Source organism: Chiloscyllium punctatum, chromosome 1 (genome assembly GCF_047496795.1).
Source record: "Chiloscyllium punctatum isolate Juve2018m chromosome 1, sChiPun1.3, whole genome shotgun sequence".
Classification (NCBI taxonomy): domain Eukaryota; kingdom Metazoa; phylum Chordata; class Chondrichthyes; order Orectolobiformes; family Hemiscylliidae; genus Chiloscyllium; species Chiloscyllium punctatum.
In genome coordinates this window covers 133,185,665-133,205,690 of record NC_092739.1, presented here as the reverse complement: position 1 = coordinate 133,205,690, position 20,026 = coordinate 133,185,665, and the positions used below count along the sequence as shown (strand labels likewise).

Sequence of the window (20,026 nt, the reverse complement as noted above, 5' to 3'; positions counted from 1 at the left end):
CCTGGGTCTAAACAGACAAGTACATTGGGAAACTTTGACAAAACATTGATAAAACCTTTATCTTGTGTGTCAACTCCAGAATAGCAGGCTTGAGTTCCAGGGACATATTGTAGAGAGACATGAGAGTCTGCTTGAGTTGAGATGACAACTATCATTAATATAAATTTACCCTGACAACCTTATTAAGCCTGGGCACTCATGCAACGTGCCAGAGTACAGTACTACAAAAGGAACGATACTCTAATATGAGATAGCACCTTCAGGAAAGGAACAAAGGAGTAGAGTAAGGAGAGGGTAGCCTGGGGGAAATGGTATTCAACAATAAGCAGTCTAATCTTGATAAAGTCATTCTTTTTTCCAGATTTCAGGGAGCTGAGATACATTAAAACCACAGACAGGAGGACACGATGTACAAATCTTTCTTCTAGATTTGTTTAGCAGCTAATGAGAACAGAAAACATTGAACCCAGAAAATCACTGCTGCCAATATTAATGGTAAATGCTTAACAATTAAATTTCATTTCTTTCTAACTCTTTTGCAGTGGCCTTAGTACACAAATAAAAATTGTCACCTAGATATGTTGAGCGCTTGTCCATTATTATTCCAAATGTCTAAGCTGTTACATCAACATATGTCAATTATAAAGATTTTTATATTACTGTTGTCACAATATTGTATAATATAAAAATATAATACATTATTGATTATGTTGGACAAGAGCAAAGCATGATAATGCAGATGCTGCAAATGAGAAATAAAAAGCAAAAGAAATGGAAATTCTCAGTGAATCAGGCAGCATCTGTGCACTAAATGTTTCAGCTCTGTGACTTTTCATCAGAACAGAAGGAAGACAAAGGGAGTAAATATATTGGAAAAGTTTGGTTTGAAAGGTGAGATTGAGAGGAGATTTAAGAGGCAATCAAACTCATGAGGGCTGGAAGGACAGAGTAACTAGGAAGAAGCTGTTCCCAATAGCAGATAGATCTAAAAATGGGCCAACACAGATTCAGTGTCAAAAGCTGCAGCAAAAATGCAAGGTTTTTTTTAAAAAGCACCAAATGGTTAGGATCTGGAATGCCTGACAGATGGCAAAGGTAGATTCAATCAAAGCATTTAAGGGAGAATTGGATTGTTGTTATCTGAGAAGGAAGACTGGCTGAGGACCAGGTGGGAAAACGGCTCTTCATTTATCATAATACTGTTCGTTGCTCAGCACCCATATTTCAACTAGGCTATTGTCACCATCTTCTAGTTTGGTTAGAAAAAAGTAAAGTATTCATTTCACACTTCTGCCATACCTTTTGCTTCAGTAATCTTTAATAATACGCTTGAAGAACATTTAACTATTTGTTTTAGAGCAGCCTGCCATGCTTTCCTCTTGCCCCCTCTCAGCTTTCTTTATTCCAGCTTTAGGTTCTCTCTTCATTCGAGGCACTCTTCTTGATATCTATTATTATTCTGGTACAGATTATATGCCTCCTTTTTCTTCCTCAAGAAGGATGGCTCCTCTAGTTCAGTGCATGGTCAATAGTAAGTTCCAGAATGATGGTGGGAGTATTCAGCAATGGGATACCATTGAATCCCAGAAGGAAAATTAGATTTGCCTTCTGGAGATGGTCACTGCTTGGCACTTGTGCGCAAATATAGAGGCAGTCCTCCAGCTGTGAACAACTTCTGCCCTGAAGTCACAATGCAGGACAATGATGATTTGGAGATGTCGGTGTTAGACTGGGGTTACAAAGTTAAAAATCACACAACACCAGGTTATAGTCCAACAGGTTTAATTGGAAGCACACTAGCTTTCGGACCGACGCTCCTTCATCTGGTGTGTGATTTTTTAACTTCGGACAATAATGAAATAGCCATTTGTAATAAGTACAGAAAACACACTAATTTCAGATCTTTGAAATTACATTTATATGGAATCACATTCATAAGTACAAACATTTCTGAGTCGGATGTTCATAAACTAGGGACATCATTTGCACGCAGTAAAAAGGCAATATTAGAATGTTAATAGGTCCTGATGCTGTTTTCTATGCATTCAAATGATATGCTTGAACTTTTAAATAATAAAGCAAAAGTTCTTAACATGGGCCGGGTGCTGGCAGGTGGGACATCTGGTCGGCATGGACGGGTTGGACCGAAGGGTCTGTTTCCATGCTGTACATCTCTATGACTATGACTAATTGCAAATGAAAATTTTGCTATTGCATAATATTGGCTATAGTAAAAAGAGTCACCCACCTAAACTGCTACAAAATACAGTTTGAACAAAAATCCCCCAAATAAAGCAGATTCAGATAATTGAAATTATTGCAATTGTCCATATATCACATGTTTTGCTTTCAGATTTGTTGCTGTTGTAGTTCAAGTCTAAATATTTGTCCCCTCCTCGAAAGGTTGTTTCATCTGCTTTATAGCAATGATTCTAATTGATCACTGTATCACAAGGGCAAGATGATCACATCTGTATGCTGAGCAAATCCTTAATTAAAATGTCTTTCTTTATGACATAGTACTTCAAATCTCTCAGCAAAGAATTCAATCAGGCAATTGCTTGCCAAATTGAAATGTCCTGCAAAGAAACAGAGCGCAAATGCTGGAGTCAGGTACTGCAGAATTATTTATCATCTGCTGTGCACACTCAGTGATGCAGCATTACTCCTAATGTGCTAAATCCATGCAATTTACATTGCAGGGCAAAACCAGAAATCAGTGGTAATTCCAACATGTTCACAAGACATGCATACCACACTAGTGTTAAATATGGAAGAAAGATTTATAAAGCTAACAATGTCTCATCACTTAGCTTTACATATTCTTTGCCTGTCACTACAAATTTGCCTATCATCATGATCAAAATAAAATCTCAGATCTAAATAGTTTCATTACTTGTACCTTTCTTGCTGCCAGTGTAATTTCCAGTGCATCTGGAGACTTTTTTTAAAATATAAAAGCAACATAAAAATCTATAAATAAACTGCAATGTCATCATTCACACAAGCAGAAATTGCTGGAGAAACTCAGCAGGTCTGGCAGCATCTGTATTGAGAAAGCAGAGTTAACATTTCACATGCCGTGCTCTTCAGAACGCAGAACAGTAACCTGGAGGTGCTATTTAAGATGCAATGCAGACGAATCTTCTTTAAATTCAAAGAGAAACCACTGGAGGAGAACTCAATAGGTCTGGCAACACATATCAGAATGAAACATTAACTCTGTTCCTCCCTCCATAGATGCTGCCTGACTTAGATTCTCCCAGCATTTTTGCTTCTTTTCTTTTAAAAATACTTTCTTTGGAATTCCAGAACTTTCAGTTTTTATTTGGGATTTCCAGGTTCTCCTATTATTTCAAATGTTGCTGCCTCTGAATGCACTCCTGTCCATTTCAAGTCACCATCTTAAACTAAAATCAATAGGCAGACTGCGCTAGGGTTGATGCAACCTCAACTAAGCTCCTTTAACAGATACTACAGGGTAAACATTGCATAAACAAAGATGGCAGGACAAAAAGAAATGGAAATAATATCAACCAAATGGTCTTTAGTATGCGGTGATACCAATTGTGATGGATGCGACCATTTAAAAATAAAAAGACTTTCATGTCAATCACTGTAGAAACATAATAATCAAAACAAGCATACAAACCCGAGCAGATAAATAGCAGAAATATTGAATTTTTTTTAAAAACCGATCATGGGATGAGGGCTTCACTGGCTAGGCCAACAGTTATTGCCCATCCCAGAGGACATTAAGAGTGAACCACATTGCTGTGGGTCTGGAATCACACATAAGCCAGACCAGATAAGGGACAGTTTCCTTCCCGGAAGGACATTAGCAAACTAGACAGATTTTTTCCAACAATTGACAATGGTTTTATGGTCATCACTGCATCCATATTTTCAGTTTTTTTTAAAAATTGAACTCAATGCTGTGGCATGATTCGAACCCAGATCCCCAAACATTATCTGGATCACTGGATTAACACGTCAGCGCTTCTGCATTGCAACAAGTAGACTAGCTTTCCCTCAGTTTTGGAGGAAGTTATGCATAAATTATGATGGCGAGCCCTCAGTGATGAATATTCAGTTAGAATGTGTGAAAAGTCCTCTTACTACCAGATTTGAAGACCTGGATGAACTTGAAATGGCAGCATAGTTTCACATTCACAACAGAATTTCTTCCTCAAAAGAATCTCTCGCGGATCGTGTCTGCAGGAAGGCCCAAATCAATCTGAAAGCAGTGAGAGCGGGACTGCATGAAGTCAAATGCAAGAGAATGGCACCTGGCACAGGTGGCGTCTCACAAATTGGGGAGTGAGTACAAACTCCATCATTCCCCCTACAGCAATCAGTGTTGGTAGAAACAAAGATTTGGCCAGGGAAGGTATGGTAGGAGCATTCAACATCATATCCCTGCCATATACTGCACGAAGGAAGTCTCAAACATACAATGCCTTCATCTCATTTGACAGTCAAGTGTTTGAACTATTCACCATCAATCACTTCATTTCTCTTGCCATGAGGTGGAAAGGTCACTCACTTCATTTTGCAACACCACCACTAATAGTCTAGGGGAATAAACATTCTTTTGTGCATGCACTGATTATCCAGAATAGTGATAATTGGGTTTAAACCACAATGCTTAGGAAATGAAGACCATTTATTGCACCCTGTGTAGCACAGCAACCCAGAACCTCTATACAAGCAGGAAAAGAACACAGAGGTGACACACTCCTAAACCTCTACCTTCCCAGATCCCAGTCTAAGAGTTGGGGAACTATGAGTTTATAATATTCTCTTGGTCTTCCTGATCATCCTTTTGCACCTGCATTTTCTATTAGCTAACTATATGGGGACAGGTGAACATTCAGCCCCTCAAACCTTTCCCACCATTCAATGACATCTGTGACTTTGTATACCTGCCTTTGGGCCATATCCATTAATACCTTTGCTTAACTAAAATTTCTCAGGTTTAAAATTAAGAATTGATCCAATATTCACTACTGTTTGTGGGTGGTGACGAGTCCCGATTCTCAGCCAGCCTTTGTATGTGCAAGCATTGCCTAACATGCTTCTTGTTTCTAATGTCTCCAACCAGCGAAGTAGTTTAGTTTATCTTCATCTAGCCTGTCTTTTCTTGTTAATACCTTGAAGACTTCAATCAGATCAAAGACCTTCATGACGCACATACTACTGAATTATCACCATCACTTTGAACCTCAACTACCATTCTAGCCTCATTCTCCTTTTCTTTTTGTTCATGCAAAAGAGAAGAAAAGGAAAAAACCATAGCTACAACATCAGCACTGCCAGGATTTTATAATGTATTAAGTGATGACATAAATGTCAAGGATGAGCACTACCAGAAGGAAATGGGTAATGAATTAGACTGGAGTTAATTTTAAAGAGCAAATCTAACCTACAGACGGAGAAAAAGCAACTCAAACAGAAATGTGGAATTGCTCAATCGGATGGTCAGCATATGCTGCCTCTTTCCTAAGATCCAAATCTCATGATGTCCTTTCATTTTTTTTAAAAAAAGGTTGCATAGGGATTAACTATCAATTAGAATAGCATGGTGATTATGTTGGTCAACTTATGAGTTCAAATCACACCATGGCAACTGGGAATTTAAGTTTGATTTAATTAAAAACTTGAAATAAAAGTGGGTACTATGAAACTACTGGATTGTTGTTTGGATCAGTAATTGGCTTGCAGAAAGACGACAGAGGGTGGTAGATGATGATGGGAAATTTTCATCCTGGAGTTCAGTTACCAGTGGTGTACTGCAAGGGTTGGTGCTGGGTCCACTGCTATTCGTCATTTTTTAAACGACTTGGAAGAGGGCGTAGAAGGGTGGGTTAGTAAATTTGCAGACAACACTACGGTCGGTGGAGTTGTGGATAGTGACGAAGGATGTAGTAGGTTACAGAGAGACATAGATAAGCTGCAGAGCTGGCAAATGGAGTTTAATGCGGACAAGTGTGGAGTGATAGACTTCGGCCGGAGTAACCGGAATGCAAATTACTGGGCTAATGGTAAGATTCTTGGTAGTGTAGATGAGCAGAGAGATCGCGGTGTCCAGGTACACAGATCCTGGAAAGTTGCCATCCAGGTTGACAGGGTTGTTAAGAAGGCATACATAGTGTATTAGCTTTTATTAACAGAGGGATAGAGTTCCAGAACCGGGAGGTTATGCTACAGCTGTACAACACTCTGGTGCGGCCGCACTTGGAGTATTGCGCACAGTTCTGGTCACCGCAGTATAAGGAGGATGTGGAAGCTTTGGAAAAGTTGCAGAGGAGTTTTACTAGGATGTTGCCTGGTATGGAGGGAAGGTCTTACGAGGAAAGGCTGAGGGACTTGAGGCTGTTTTCGTTAGAGAGAAGAAGGTTGAGAGGTGACTTAATAGAGACATATAAGATAATCAGAGGGTTAGATAGGGTGGACAGGGAGAGCCTTTTTCCAAATATGGTGACAGTGAGCATGAGGAGGCATAGCTTTAAATTGAGGGGTGATAGATAATAGGACAGATGTCAGAGGTAGTTTCTTTACTCAGAGAGTAGTAAGTGTATGGAATGTTTTGCCTGCAACAGTAGTAGATTCGCCAACTTTAAGTCGTTATTGGACAAGCATATGGACGTACATGGAATAGTGTAGGTTAGATGGGCTTCAGATTATATGACAGGTCGGTGTAACAGAGGACCGAAGGGCCTGTACCGAGTTGTAATGTTCTATGTTCTAATCTATTTCACTGAGATCAGGGAAGGAAATCTCCATTTTGCCACCAATATGCAAGTCCACATGCACAGCAATGTGGTTAACTCTAACAGCACTCTGAAAAGGTAAGTCACTTCTTTACAGTGAAGGAGGTGCTTCAATATCACCTACTGAAGGACAACCAAGGAAATGCTGACCTTAGCAGCAATGCCCACATCCCTAAATAAATACAAAACAGTCACACATACGTAATGAAAGGCACAGTGAAGAAGCTGGTTGGAGAGAGGAGTGCACACGCATAACTGACAGAAGCCAAATTAATAAACTACAATAATAATACATTGGTTAATAGGTTTGAACAGTACTTGCAAACATGCCAACTAGTCATTTTAAATTTAGCTAATGTTTTCACACTGGGTACCAGCTTGATATTGGTTTCTATCAGAATGAACTTGAAATGAGATCATACTAGGAGAAAGTGAAATTGCATCATTGCCACCTCATTTGAATTCCTCTCTCCAGTGGTGTGCAGACTTTATACAATTCCACCCACTTATAAAGGCACAATGACATAGAAAGATATCCAGGATACTCAATGAAGTATGTAATCAGACAGAAATGAGCACTAAAGCAAAAATTAAATAATAGTAGTTTAATTGAAGAGGTGGGTCTTTAGAGGTGGTGTTAAAATGGAGAAGAGAAATGTGTTTAAGTTAGGGGAAGAATTCCAGTGCACATGACCCGAGCGGTTGAAGACAAGATACTAATGAGGCAAAGTATGAGGAAGAGGGGATTGCTTTACTCAGTAAGCATTGCACTCAAAAGAAAAATTCACCCACAAGTAGAATTTACAGGGAAAGCGCAGCAGGTCAGGCAGCATCACCTGCTGCGCTTTTCCAGCAACACATTTTCAGCTCTGATCTCCAGCATCTGCAGTCCTCACTCACTTTCTTAGAATTTACAGGGCACAATATATTCCATAGATCAGCTCTTTTTATAAAAGACAATGTTTATGGGATTGGCCAGAGGAAGTGGAGTGGGGTGGGGTGGGGGTGGGGTGTGGGGTGGTTAGAGAACTTACTGTGTCAGCATTTGTTGTCCATCCCTATTTACCACTTGAACTGAATGGCTTGTAAACATTTCTTCTCTGCCGGATTTCACTAATAGCTCTTGCCCTTGCAATATAGCAAAGAAAGGGGAATAGATAAAGTCCTGCAGATGCTGGAAACCTGAAGTAATATGTATTTTTAAAAAAGTGCTGGGAAAACTCAGCAAGTCTGACTGCATCTGCGGAGTGAAAAACAAAGTTAAATGCTTCAAGTCCAGGGTGACTCCTCATTGTAAGACAGAAGCTTGGAGGAGATAATATGGGAGTGAAAAATGTTCTGAAGGCTAACACAGGAAAATCACTTCATACAAAAAGGTAGTGACACAAAATCATATTTGAATATCAAATTTCAAAAGACAGCAGCACACAAAATCAAAGCTGCATGAAAACAAAGTCAAAGTCAATGCAAAACAAAATAGAAAAAAAAACCCTACTTTCTCCTACAAGAGAATCCAATTTCCCCTCAAAGCTGTAATTTGTTTGAAACTTTGACTCCTGACTCCCAAACTTTCAGTTCCCCTTTTCAGTTCTAGGTTGGTGCCATGCATCCCAGCTCTAACAGACTGCACCAAAGTGTGGAATGCAGGTTAAAACCATTCCTCTCTACAATTCTTTCAATTCCTGATCTTACATTTGATGCCAAAAGGCACTAGACACCACTCTTACAGAAAGAGCAAACATTTCACAGCCAGTCTGTCCCTCAGAAACCAATTTGCACCAACTTGTAAAGGAGGTGTAACATTCACTCACTTGTCACAATAGGTGTAATTAAGAGTTTCAATATTTTAAAAAGAACAAACTGGGGTTGTTCATTCAAAATGCAAATTAACAGCTTAAAGACAGCGTAAGCTCTAGAGGAACACATATCTTACCAAAGTTAACTGGACATAATACAAGCAGTTCCCTTGTATTAAGCTTGACAAACCTGTCATCTTATATAAAAATAGATACAATCATCGTAGGCAGCACGGTGGTTAGCACTGCTGCCTCACAGCGCCAGAGACCCTGGTTCAATTCCCGCCTCAGGTGACTGTCTGTGTGGAGTTTGCACATTCTCCACGTGTCTGCGTGGGTTTCCTCCGGGTGCTCCGGTTTCCTCCCACAGTCCAAAAACGTGCAGGTTAGGTGAATTGGCCAGGCTAAATTGCCCATAGTGTTAGGTGAAGGGGTAAATGTAGGGGAATGGGTCTGGGTGGGTTCCAAAATACATCAAGAACTAATGTTAATACATAGAGTTGGGTAACAGTTCCAAATCAAATCTGTTAGGCTATTGGATATTAAGATTTATTACACATTATGAGAATCTATATAAAAGATAAAAGATATCTATTGCACCTCTATATTTCAAGGAAAATCCATTTTATAGCACTCTCCAATTAGTCGAATGAACTCCAAGTTATCAATCCAGAGTGACATTTCCAACGGGGATACCAGTATTGGTTAGAACACAAGAAAAAGCACAAAGTTAAAAATCTCACAAAACCAGTTTATAGTCCAACAGGTTTATTTGGGAGCTTTAGCTTTCGGAGCACTGTTCCTTCATCAAATGGTTGTGGAGTAACTCCACAACTACCTGATGAAGCAGCAGCACTCCAAAAGCTAGTGCTTCCAAATAAATCTGTTGGACTATAAACCGGTGTTGCGAGATTTTTAAACTTTGTACACCCCAGTCCAACACCGGCGCCTTCACATCAAGAGCGAGTATGCTCAATCGTTCAATAAGGTCACATTCAAGTTTGATCTTAATCTCATTTTCTCACTGATTTCCATTTCCCTTGATCCCAAGAACCCAAACATCTATCTCAGTCATGAACAGATGAAAGGAATAGGCCATTTGGTCCCTCAAGCCTGCTCCACCATTCAACAAAGATCACCGCTGATTTGACAGTGGTCACAATTCAATATTTGATCTGCCTTCAATGATCCAAGTCCCTTGTTAGTCAAGAATTTAATCTACCACTGCTTAAAAATATTCAATGACAATGCCACAACTACTCTCTGGGGAAGAGTATTCCAGGGACACCACACATCTTAAATTAGAAAATCCCTATTTTTAAACTGTGTTCCCGAGTATGGTCTCTCCCACAAGGTGAGTCATCCAATCAAATCCCCTTAGGATCATCAATAAGATGACGCCTCATATCTCTAAACCTCAATGGATACATTCAAGATTCTCTCAAAAAGATAAACACATACCGGAAATCAGTCAAATTATTATCCAAAATTATTTAAGAAATGATTGTGTTGAAACAAAGAGACCAAAATTGTACATAACACACCAGGTTTGGTCCCATCAATGCCTAGTAAAACAAAAAAAAATTTTCATATTCCATTTCCTTTGCAATAAATGACAACATTCAACTTGTCATCTTAATTGCTTGCTGAACTCCCTTGTTATTTCCATACTTGAAATACTGAGCAACTGATGGAGTTACTGAATGTCCAGAGCTCTCTGCATTACAGAACTTGCAAAATTCAACAGTTCTCAGGGAAGAAATTACTACTCATTTCAGACACAGATGATCAACCCCTGCCTCAATCCCAATGATGTCTCCTCATTCAGCAGCCAGGGAAACAAGCTCTCAGGATCTGCACCAAGAAATCTTCTCCTTATCCAATGTTCCAAATAAAATACCTCTTGTTCTAAAACTGGAGGGAATAATGGCCCATTCTACATAACCTCTCTTCAGAGGACAATGGTCTCACACCAGGAATCAATCCAGTAAACAAGATATTGGAATTTATCATGTGATCTTCACCTTGTAATCATTCTATCACGATAAAAACCTATTCTTTCTTGTCACTCCCTCCAAGATACATTTAAAAGTGAAAGAGGGAATTAACGTAAAATGGGGGATAAAGAACACCGTTTATTATCCCATGTTCCTCACAGCAAGATCAACAAGATGGAGTTCTAATTTTCAAATATTCCAAAACTGCAACAGACATTAGTTTTATTCTTCTGAATACTAATTATTGATACTGCCAACATCAGAACTACAGCTCACCAGTTTTTTTTTACAAAAGTGATTTAATGTCGCAGGCACTTTGGAATCTCACCAGAACAAAATTTCCATACTTCATCTGCTTTCACAGAAAGATTATTCTGTTAGCTTTATTTTGAAAAGCTGGTTGTGTACTCTACTTTGTTACATTGACAATATCATACATTTATTACATCTACAAATCTCTTGCATTCCCGTTTACGTGGTGATGACATTTATTGCTTCACAGGAAGAAGTGCTTGTTTTATTACATTTTAAAAAGGTGCCATTTAAATACAAATTACAGAAAATAACATTTAGCTTTAAAAAGTGTGAAGTGAGCATAATTATATGATTTTATCCTTGAAATTGTAAAAGTCTTCAAAAATTCTGAAATTGTTTGAATTTACACAGATGGGTTTTCCATTGCTATATTCCATACCACATGATAGTACTTTTCAATCTAACAGAGAAAAAAGGGAGGACTGGAGCCAAAGCCATTTTTTAACATTTATATCACAGGATATGAGCACAACTGGCTAGGCCACTGTTCATCCATAATTACCCTCAATAAAAAAGGTTATGGTGGCCAGGTGCCTTCTTGACTGCTACAGTCCTTGGCGATTGGTACAACCACAATACTATAAGAGCAGGAGGTCCAGGACTTTGTGCCTGGGCAGTGAAAGATAAATGATATAATTCTAGTTCAGGGTAGTGTTGCACTTAGAGGGGAACCTGCAGCTAATCATATTCCCATGCACTTGCTGTCCTTGTCCATCTACATGGTGAAACAGTTTGGAAGATGCTGTTGAAGGTGGTGAAGAGAGCAAATGATGGAAGTGGTGGATGGGGTACCAATCAAACCGGTTGCTTGTCCTTGAGCTTCTTGAACATTGTTGGAATTGCATTCATCCAGCAAACGGAGAATATTCCGTCATGCTCCTATCTTGCACCTTATGAATAGGCTCTGGAGATTCAGAAGGCAAGTTACCTGCCATAGAATTCTCAGCCCCTGGCCTGATCTTGTCACCAATGTGTGTGTGTGTCTAGTTCAGGGTCCATCAACAGGAACCCCCAAGGATGCTCATAGTGGAGGTCCAGAGATGATAGTGTCATTGAATAGCAAGGGGCATTGGCTGGTTCTCTCTTGTTGGACAGCACTGCCTAGCACTTAACACATGGCAAGTAACATATGCATCACACATCAGCCCAAGCCAAAATGTTGTCCAGGTCTTGCTCCATATGGGCACGGACCACTTCAGTAGCTGAGAATGATTGGGACAAAGAGTCCCACTTCTATACATATCCTAATTTACTCAGCTTTGTCATCATAGTTCAACATTCTTTTTGTCTAAAGCTATGCTAGTGAATATAATATGTTCAGTATTTTATTTTAATACCATTATAATGTCTGTTATTGGGAAAATGTTAGTCAATTATTAGAGTCATAGAGATGTATAGCACAGAAACAGACCCTTCAGTCCAACTCATCCATGCCAACCAAAGTTATCCTACATAATTTAGTCCCATTTGCCAGCACTTGGCCCATATCCCTCTAAACGTTTCCTTTTCATGTACCCATCCAGATGCCTTTTGAATGCCGTTTTTGTACCAGCCTCCACCACTTCCTCTGGCTGCTCATTCCATACATGCACCACTCTGAAAAATTTGCCCCTTAGGTCCCTTTTATATCTTTTCTCTCTCACCTTAAACCTATGCCCTCTACCAAAAGATGCAACTAAGAATTCAAAATACATAATATGATCAAGCAGCATCAGAATGGCTTCATTAAGGGGAAACCATATCTGACAAATTTATTAGAATTCTTTGAGGGAGTAACAAGCAAGCTAGATAAAAAGGAACAATGGAGGTAATACATTTGGATTTTCAACAGGCACTTGACAATGTGCCACATGCTGGTCTACTTAAAGAGCATTGAGTTCTGATGAAGAATCACTGGACTCAAAATGCTAACTCTGCTCTATCCCTGAGATATTAAAGAGTTATTTGCTCTACTGACCTGCAAGAAATTGAATGCCCTAGATCTTTGTCTTATAGGTGGAATGTGGGAGGTTGATGCAGCCATTTCCTTGCCAGTGAGGATTTACATTTTCATCCAGAAATCAATAAGAACATTACAGCTGGAATTTGACGACTCCCCTATAGGGGGGTGGCATGGTGGCTCAGTGGTTTGCCACCAGTAGATTTGGCTATCTCACAGAGCCTGCAGGTGGACAAAGGTTAAGCGAATGGGCAAAAACTTGGCAGACAGAATATCATGTGGGAAAATGTGAGGTTATGTACTTTTGCAGGAAGAATGGAGGAGCTGACTATTATTTAAATGGAGAAAGATCACAGAAAGCTACAGCACAAAAGAATTTGAGTGTCCTTGTGCATAAATCTCAAAAAGCTAACATGCAAACATTAGCAGGAAAGAGGGAAGGCAAATGGAATATTGTCCTTTATTTCAAAGGGAATCCAGTATATTTAAAAAGGGATATCTTGCTAAAACTACTGTATTGAAGAGAGGTGGAGTCAAACTAATTGGAGTTAAGAATGAGAAGTGACTTATTGAAGCATACAAAGATTCTACAGCGATTTGACAGGCCTCGTGCCAAAAGGTTATCTCTCCTTGATTCCAGACTCTCTCTCAGAGGGCATAATCTCAGAGTAAGGGTCACCCTTTAAAAATGAGATGATGAGAAATGTCTTCTCTCAGAAGGTAGTGAATCTATACAATTCTTTATCATAGAAAAGTGGCTTACAGATCTTAAAGACGGAGATAGATTTTTTAACCTGTAGGACAAATCAAGGGTTATGTAAAAAAGGGCAGGAAAGTGGAGTTGAGGATTATTAAATGGCAGAGCAGACCCAATGAACTAAATGGCCAACTTGAACTCTTATCACATGGTCTTAATAATCAGCTTTTTAAAAATATCATCCTATGTCTGCACACCTTTACCCAGATTGTCAATACTTAAAATCAAGGCATATCAGCCCTTTGCCACACTGACTCTCAATTCTCTAGGCCTTAAAACTGTCAAATTTGTTACCTCCTTCTTCCTACATACAGGAACAAAATTAGGATTTAAATGTATCTCACTTTAACATGCCTGCTCACCCAAACTTTTTCCAAACTTACTGATGCTCTACACTAAAATAAAACAAAACAAAGAACTGCCAGTGCTGGAGATTGTAAACAAACAAAAACAGAAAACAGAAATTGCTGGAGAAACTTGGGAAGTCTGGACACATCTGTGGACTGAAAGCAGTGTGAATATTAAAGTCCAATGACCCTTCCTCTGAACAGGCTTCAAAGACTTTCTCTCTTCACAGGCACTGCCAAATAAACAGAGTTTCTCCAGCAATTTCTCTTTTTGTGGTGTTCTACAATGTTGGCCTTAACAGCTCACAGGAGGGGAAAACTCATTAAATATTTACAAAGGAGAGTCAGCTCCACTGATTTAGTTAGTTCTCTCAGTGTATATAGTAAACAGGCCAGTCACTTTAGGTATCACCTGAGGAGCTGAAAAATGCATTGCTGGAAAAGCGCAGCAGGTCAGGCAGCATCCAAAAGGAGCATGAGAATCGACATTTCGGGTTGAAGAAGGGCTTATGCCCAAAACGTCAATTCTCCTGCTCCTTTGGATGCTGCCTGACCTGCTGCGCTTTTCCAGCAACACATTTTTCAGCTCTGATCTCCAGCATCTGCAGTCCTCACTTTCTCCTAGTATCACCTGAGGATACAAGAGCACATTCATTACTCTGGGTCCTCAAAAGTCTCTTTCCACACTATCCCAATAACTTGCCTTAGTTCAAATAAAATACAGCCATTGAGTGAAATTGTCAATGTTTTGGTGACATCACCTTGGAGCCAACTTGATAATTGATTAGTATGGGAATCAAGGAGTAAGTGAAGGTGCAGGGGAATGAGGTTAGGAAACATATCACCAATGACTGAATAACGGAGAAGACTAGATGGGCCAAGTGGCCGAATTCTAATCCTATATCATATGGTGTTATTGAATAAAAAGCTCAGTCCATTGATTCAAGGATGATGTTTCCTCAGTCACAAGTTTCTGCTTGGTTCTACATGTGACACCCAAAGGTGGCCAATTCTCACCTCCAGATCTTTGGGACATTGAACAGGATGTCCCATCGGGTAGTGAGGTCCAGAGTATAGGATTGGTTTCCTTTTCTGTCCTTCTCTGCAATTATATTCCCTGATCAATAAAATATGTGGAGTCTAAGCATGGTGCAACCTGACAGACATATTATTGTCATTTTAAATGATTGACAAGACCTTCCCAATCATTAAAGTTAATGCTTCCATATTAATGAAGTCTTCCCATTAAATCCAGAAAAAGCAGTGGAGGCATTGCTGGTGGAATTTTGCTAACACGCTTACATATCATGGGTAGAGTCCAGGCTATTCTCAGTGTGAAGATTGAACCATTGCTCCAGAAGAACTGGAAAAGGTCACTACTACAAACACTTTGATGGAAAATTGCACCTATTGATTCTCTTGACATTGGTCTCCTGTAGGTCCAGTCTGGCAGATATGTCCTTCAGGATGCAGTTAGCTCAGTCTGTGGTGGTCCTCATGGTTGATATGGATAACCTCTACAAAGAATACATTGTGCCTTTTCAAAGCAGGATTCAATATAGAGGAGAACTGATTCATTAGATGATAACCAGAGGTTTCCTTTCACATTGCTGACTTGAATCACAAGGCACGAGTTCCACAGTCAATATTGAGGTCACCCAAGGCCACTTCATATCATTGTATGGTCCTGTGGGACAACGATGACTTTACTTTTACTTTATATCATTGTGCTAGCCAGCTGGTGTGCGATGCAGCATGGTTCAATTTAGGTTACCATGAAGACTCTCCTTCTCAACCTTCCCCCTCACCTGGTAGTAACCCTCCTGTTAAACCACCACCAGTTGTCTCTCTGTCTCTCTCTCTCTCTCTCTCTCTCTCTCTCTCCCCGTCTCTCTAGTGAGAACAATAAGGCAGAACACAAAAGGAAATAAAGGGCTTGGTGACATGGTTCAATGAGAACAACCTCTCTCTCAATGTCAGCAAAACTAAAGAACCGCTCATTGCCTTCAGAAAGGTAGGAGGAGAACATCCCCCCCCCCCTCCCCATCTACATCAATGGAGCAGACGTTGAGGGGTTTGACAGCGTCAAGTTCCTAGGAGTGATGATAACCAACAACCTGTTCTGGACTTCCCACATGGATGTGATGATCAAGGTGACACAATAACACCTCTTCTTCCTCAAATACCTCAGGAAATTTGGTATGTCCATAAGAACCCTCACCAACTTCTACAGATACACCATATAAAGCATACTATCCGGGTGCATAACAGCCTGGTACGGCAACTGCTCTGCCCACAACCATAAAGAAACAACAGAAGGTTGTGTGCACAGCCCAGACCATCACAAAAGCCAACCTACCATCCATGTCTCAAGTTATACCTCTTGTTTCCACAGAAAGGCTGCCAACATCAACAAAGACCGCACCACAGTAATGCTCTCCTCCAACCTCTTCTGTCAGACAGAAGGTACAGAAGCTTGAACACACATCTAATGTAGGGCTTTTGCCCGAAACGTTGATTTTCCTGCTCCTCGGATGCTGCTTGACCTGCTGTACTTTTCCAGCACTACTCTGATCTAAACACACATCAATAGGCTCAAGAACAGCTTCCTCCCTACTGTTTAGACTGAAGAATGGACTCTCTAACTTCAAATAATGCTGTTCCCATTGATCTTGCCTAGTGCACATCCTGTGTGATGTAGCCTGTATGTTATACTCTGTCCAAGTTTTTCTTTCACAATATAACCTGTATGTCCCTGCTCACTATGATCTGCCTGTGCATGTGACAATAAAACAAATCAAATCATAACAGCTCTGTGGTCCAGAAGGACTATGGCAATTTTATACCACTGACCAAAGGTGACAGCACATTCTGTTCTGCCATTAGCATAGGACTTAACCAGGGATGGGAATGGAGACTTCTGGGAAACTGACTGGGTGGCACAGCCCCTGTATTGGCACAAGTCTGCAGATGGTTACTGAGAATGTATTTTCAGGCTTGACTAGGCAGGCTGTGCCTTTGTTTTATCCAAGGTTTTAGCTGGATGGCATGGAAGCTACCCCATTTTATTTGTATTTGACTTTCCTGCAGCAGTTTGATGCATCTAAATCACTAGCTAGGTCACTTCTGGGGACAATTCAGAGATAACCACAAAGCTGTAAATCACATTTGATCAGACTTGGTAAAGTCACCAGATTTTCTGACACTTCGACATTACTGATTTTTTTTCTCTCTAAAATGTGATTGTATCAGACTCACCACTACCAGGTCTAATTTTTTTGAAAAGTAAAATTAATCTAAATTCCTCCTGCTGCCTTTGTGAACTTTGATCACGTTTCCAAAATCTTACATGTACAATAATATTTAGGACGGCGTTACCAATTCCCACAGATGACACCAAAATTGGAGGTGTAGTGAACAGCAAAAGGGATTATCTCAGATTACAAAAGGATCTTGACAGGATGGGCCAATGGGCTCAGAAGTGGCAGATGGAGTTTAATTTAGATAAATGCGAGGTGCTGCATTTTGGGAATGCAAATCTTAGCAGGACTTATACACTTAATGGTCAGGTCCTAGAGAGTGTTGCTGAACAAAGAGACCTTGGAGTGCAGGTTCATAGCTCCTTGAAAGTGGTGTTGCAGGTAGATAGGATAGAGAAGGTGATGTTTGGTATGCTTTCCTTTATTGGTCATAGTATTGAGTACAGGGAGTTGGGAGGTCGTGTTGCAGCTGTACAGGACATTGGTTAGGCCAATGTTGGAATATTGCATGCAATTCTGGTCTCCTTCCAATCGGAAAGATGTTGTGAGACTTGAAAGGGTTCAGAAAAGATTTACAAGGATGTTGCCAGGGTTGGAGGATTTGAGCTACAGGGAGAGGCTGAACAGGCTGGGGCTGTTTTCCCTGGAGCGTCAGAGGCTGAGAGGTGACCTTCTAGAGGTTTACAAAATTATGAGGGGCATGGATCGGATAAATAGACAAAAGCTTTTACCAGGGATCAGGGAGTCCAGAACTAGAGGGCATAGGTTTAGGGTGAGAGGGGAAAGATATAAAAGAGACCCAAGCGGCAACTTTTTCCACACAGAGGGCAGTACACGTATGGAATGAGCTGCCAGAGGCTGGTACAATTGCAACATTTAAGAGGCACTTGGAGGAGTATGTGAATAGGAAGGGTTTGGAGGGATATGGGCCGGGTGCTGGCAAGTGAGACTAGATTGGGTTGGGATATCTGGTCGGCATGGACGGGTTGGACCGAAGACTCTGTTTCCGTGCTGTATATCTCTATGACTAACTGTGAAATCAGAGTGGTGTTCTAAAAGAAAAGCCTTTTGCTTGCTGGAAGTATCCAGGCACAGTTTGATCTTTAGTATCACCGATTCAAAGACTAAGGAATCAAAACAGTCCCCGGATCGAGTACAAGGAAGAGACATTCTCACTGTGTACAGATTTATGATGCATTCACTCCAATGAAATCAAACTTTCACTAAAAGGGGCCGACAGCATTTTCATAAATCCATCGTTTTTTTTAAAAGTCAGAAAACTGTAAATACCAGAGATCTGAAACAAACAAAAACAGAAATTGCTGGAGAAACTCAGGTCTGACAGGATCGGTGGAGAGAAACGTGCGAAAAGAGGGTCCCCACACTTTGTCCTTTAAATCGGTTCTCCCCACAGATGCTGCTAAATCTGAGTTTTTAAAGAGCAATGCGTTTTTTTAAATTGAATTCCTTTCGCCTTTCCGGATCAAGAGACAACAGCAAAACCTCAAAGTGCAGGAGGTAGAACTGCATTTTTAAAAATAAAAACTATTCAAAACGGTGTAGATATTTTTATGCCCTGTTACCGATATCGCTAAACTACAAACGATCCCAATCTCCCCTGCACCATTAAACACCTGTTCCGCACCACCAGCTTCGAGGAGATATTAAACGTTTATTTTCCAAAATAAAGAAACAAAAAAGAAAGAAAATCTGCCACAATGAAAATTACCACAACTTTACCCAACGCGCAGCCTTGACTTTAATCTCAATGGCAGCGGAAACTTAAAGGTTTACTGGAGCTTCCAAATAAACACGGGCGAACGGAAGGAAGGTGGAGAAACTGATTTTTAAAATGAAACATTTTTTGTGAAAGATGAGGATAGGATTCGGATTGTATTGTTTCCCCCCCTAGTATTACTATCCTGGACTCGGTGCTGCAGTGAGCTGTAGATTTTAACACTAGGGGGTTGTTATTTTTAATAAAGTGGTATCCAGGAGGCGGACACATTTAGAATGGTTACAATCTCCCCAGCACTCACCTTGCTGTAAAGTTCCGAGGCTGACATGTCGCCCTGTACTTTGTCCACCTTCCTCGTCCTGCTGCTGAAGCAATGGGCAGATGGACGTGGAGCCGTCCCCCAGCTGCTTTAGTTATTATCCAAACTGGACATTAGCGAAGCAATGTCTCCATTAGTCGCCATTTTCCGCGAGATTCCTGCCTTTCCCCAGCGACTTTTCACTCAGGTGTAAAATTGGTGTCAAGATCTCCGCCCCGCAGGTTTTAAGCCGCTCCCCGACCTAATGGGTTTTTTTTTCTCTTTAATTCGGAGCAAAGGGCAATTATGCAAAAAGTTGCAGCGGCGTAAATGGCTCCCGAGACGTACACTGTGGGCTTTTCGAGAGGAAAATAAATACGTGTGTGTTTGTGAAATGCTTCGCAAGGTGCTCTAATCTCCGGTGTCACTGAACCCAGCCTTTTCCCCAACAGGCTGTGGGAGCCAGCTGAAGGTGAGCCATCTGCTGGTGACTTCCGCGTTTTGTGTCTCCTCGCCAGGGACGGCTTCAGCACTGCGACACCTGTCTCTGGTGCTGGCGTTCTCCCCCAGGGCACTGACTGCTGTTTGCGAGCGCTGCTTCCCCTGTCAAACCCAGTGTGGACTCCTGGCCTCCACTCTCATTTTTGTCCCCCCCAGTTTCCAGAATGAAAGATCCTGCAAGTAATTTACCACTTTTTTAAAGGGCTTTAAAACAACGCTTTTCTTTCTCTACTTCGCACACTTTTATTTGTTAGATGTAAAATTTAGTAAGAGATTGGGGGGGGGGGGGGGGGGGGGAGTGGAGA

At 40.6% G+C, this 20,026-nt stretch overlaps 1 protein-coding gene across 4 annotated transcripts in view; it reads right to left on the bottom strand.

Annotated features, from left to right (window-relative positions):
• myo5b (myosin VB) overlaps nt 1–19,687 on the bottom strand; it is a 268,371-nt gene extending 248,684 nt beyond the window's left edge. For all 4 annotated transcript variants that reach the window (XM_072574380.1, XM_072574399.1, XM_072574390.1 and 1 more), the window contains exon 1: nt 19,224–19,687. In XM_072574380.1, coding sequence (XP_072430481.1) covers nt 19,224–19,250 — 27 coding nt within the window. In that variant the 5' untranslated portion in view covers nt 19,251–19,687. The remainder of the gene's footprint in view (nt 1–19,223) is intronic.
• Nucleotides 19,688–20,026: the final 339 nt, after the last annotated feature.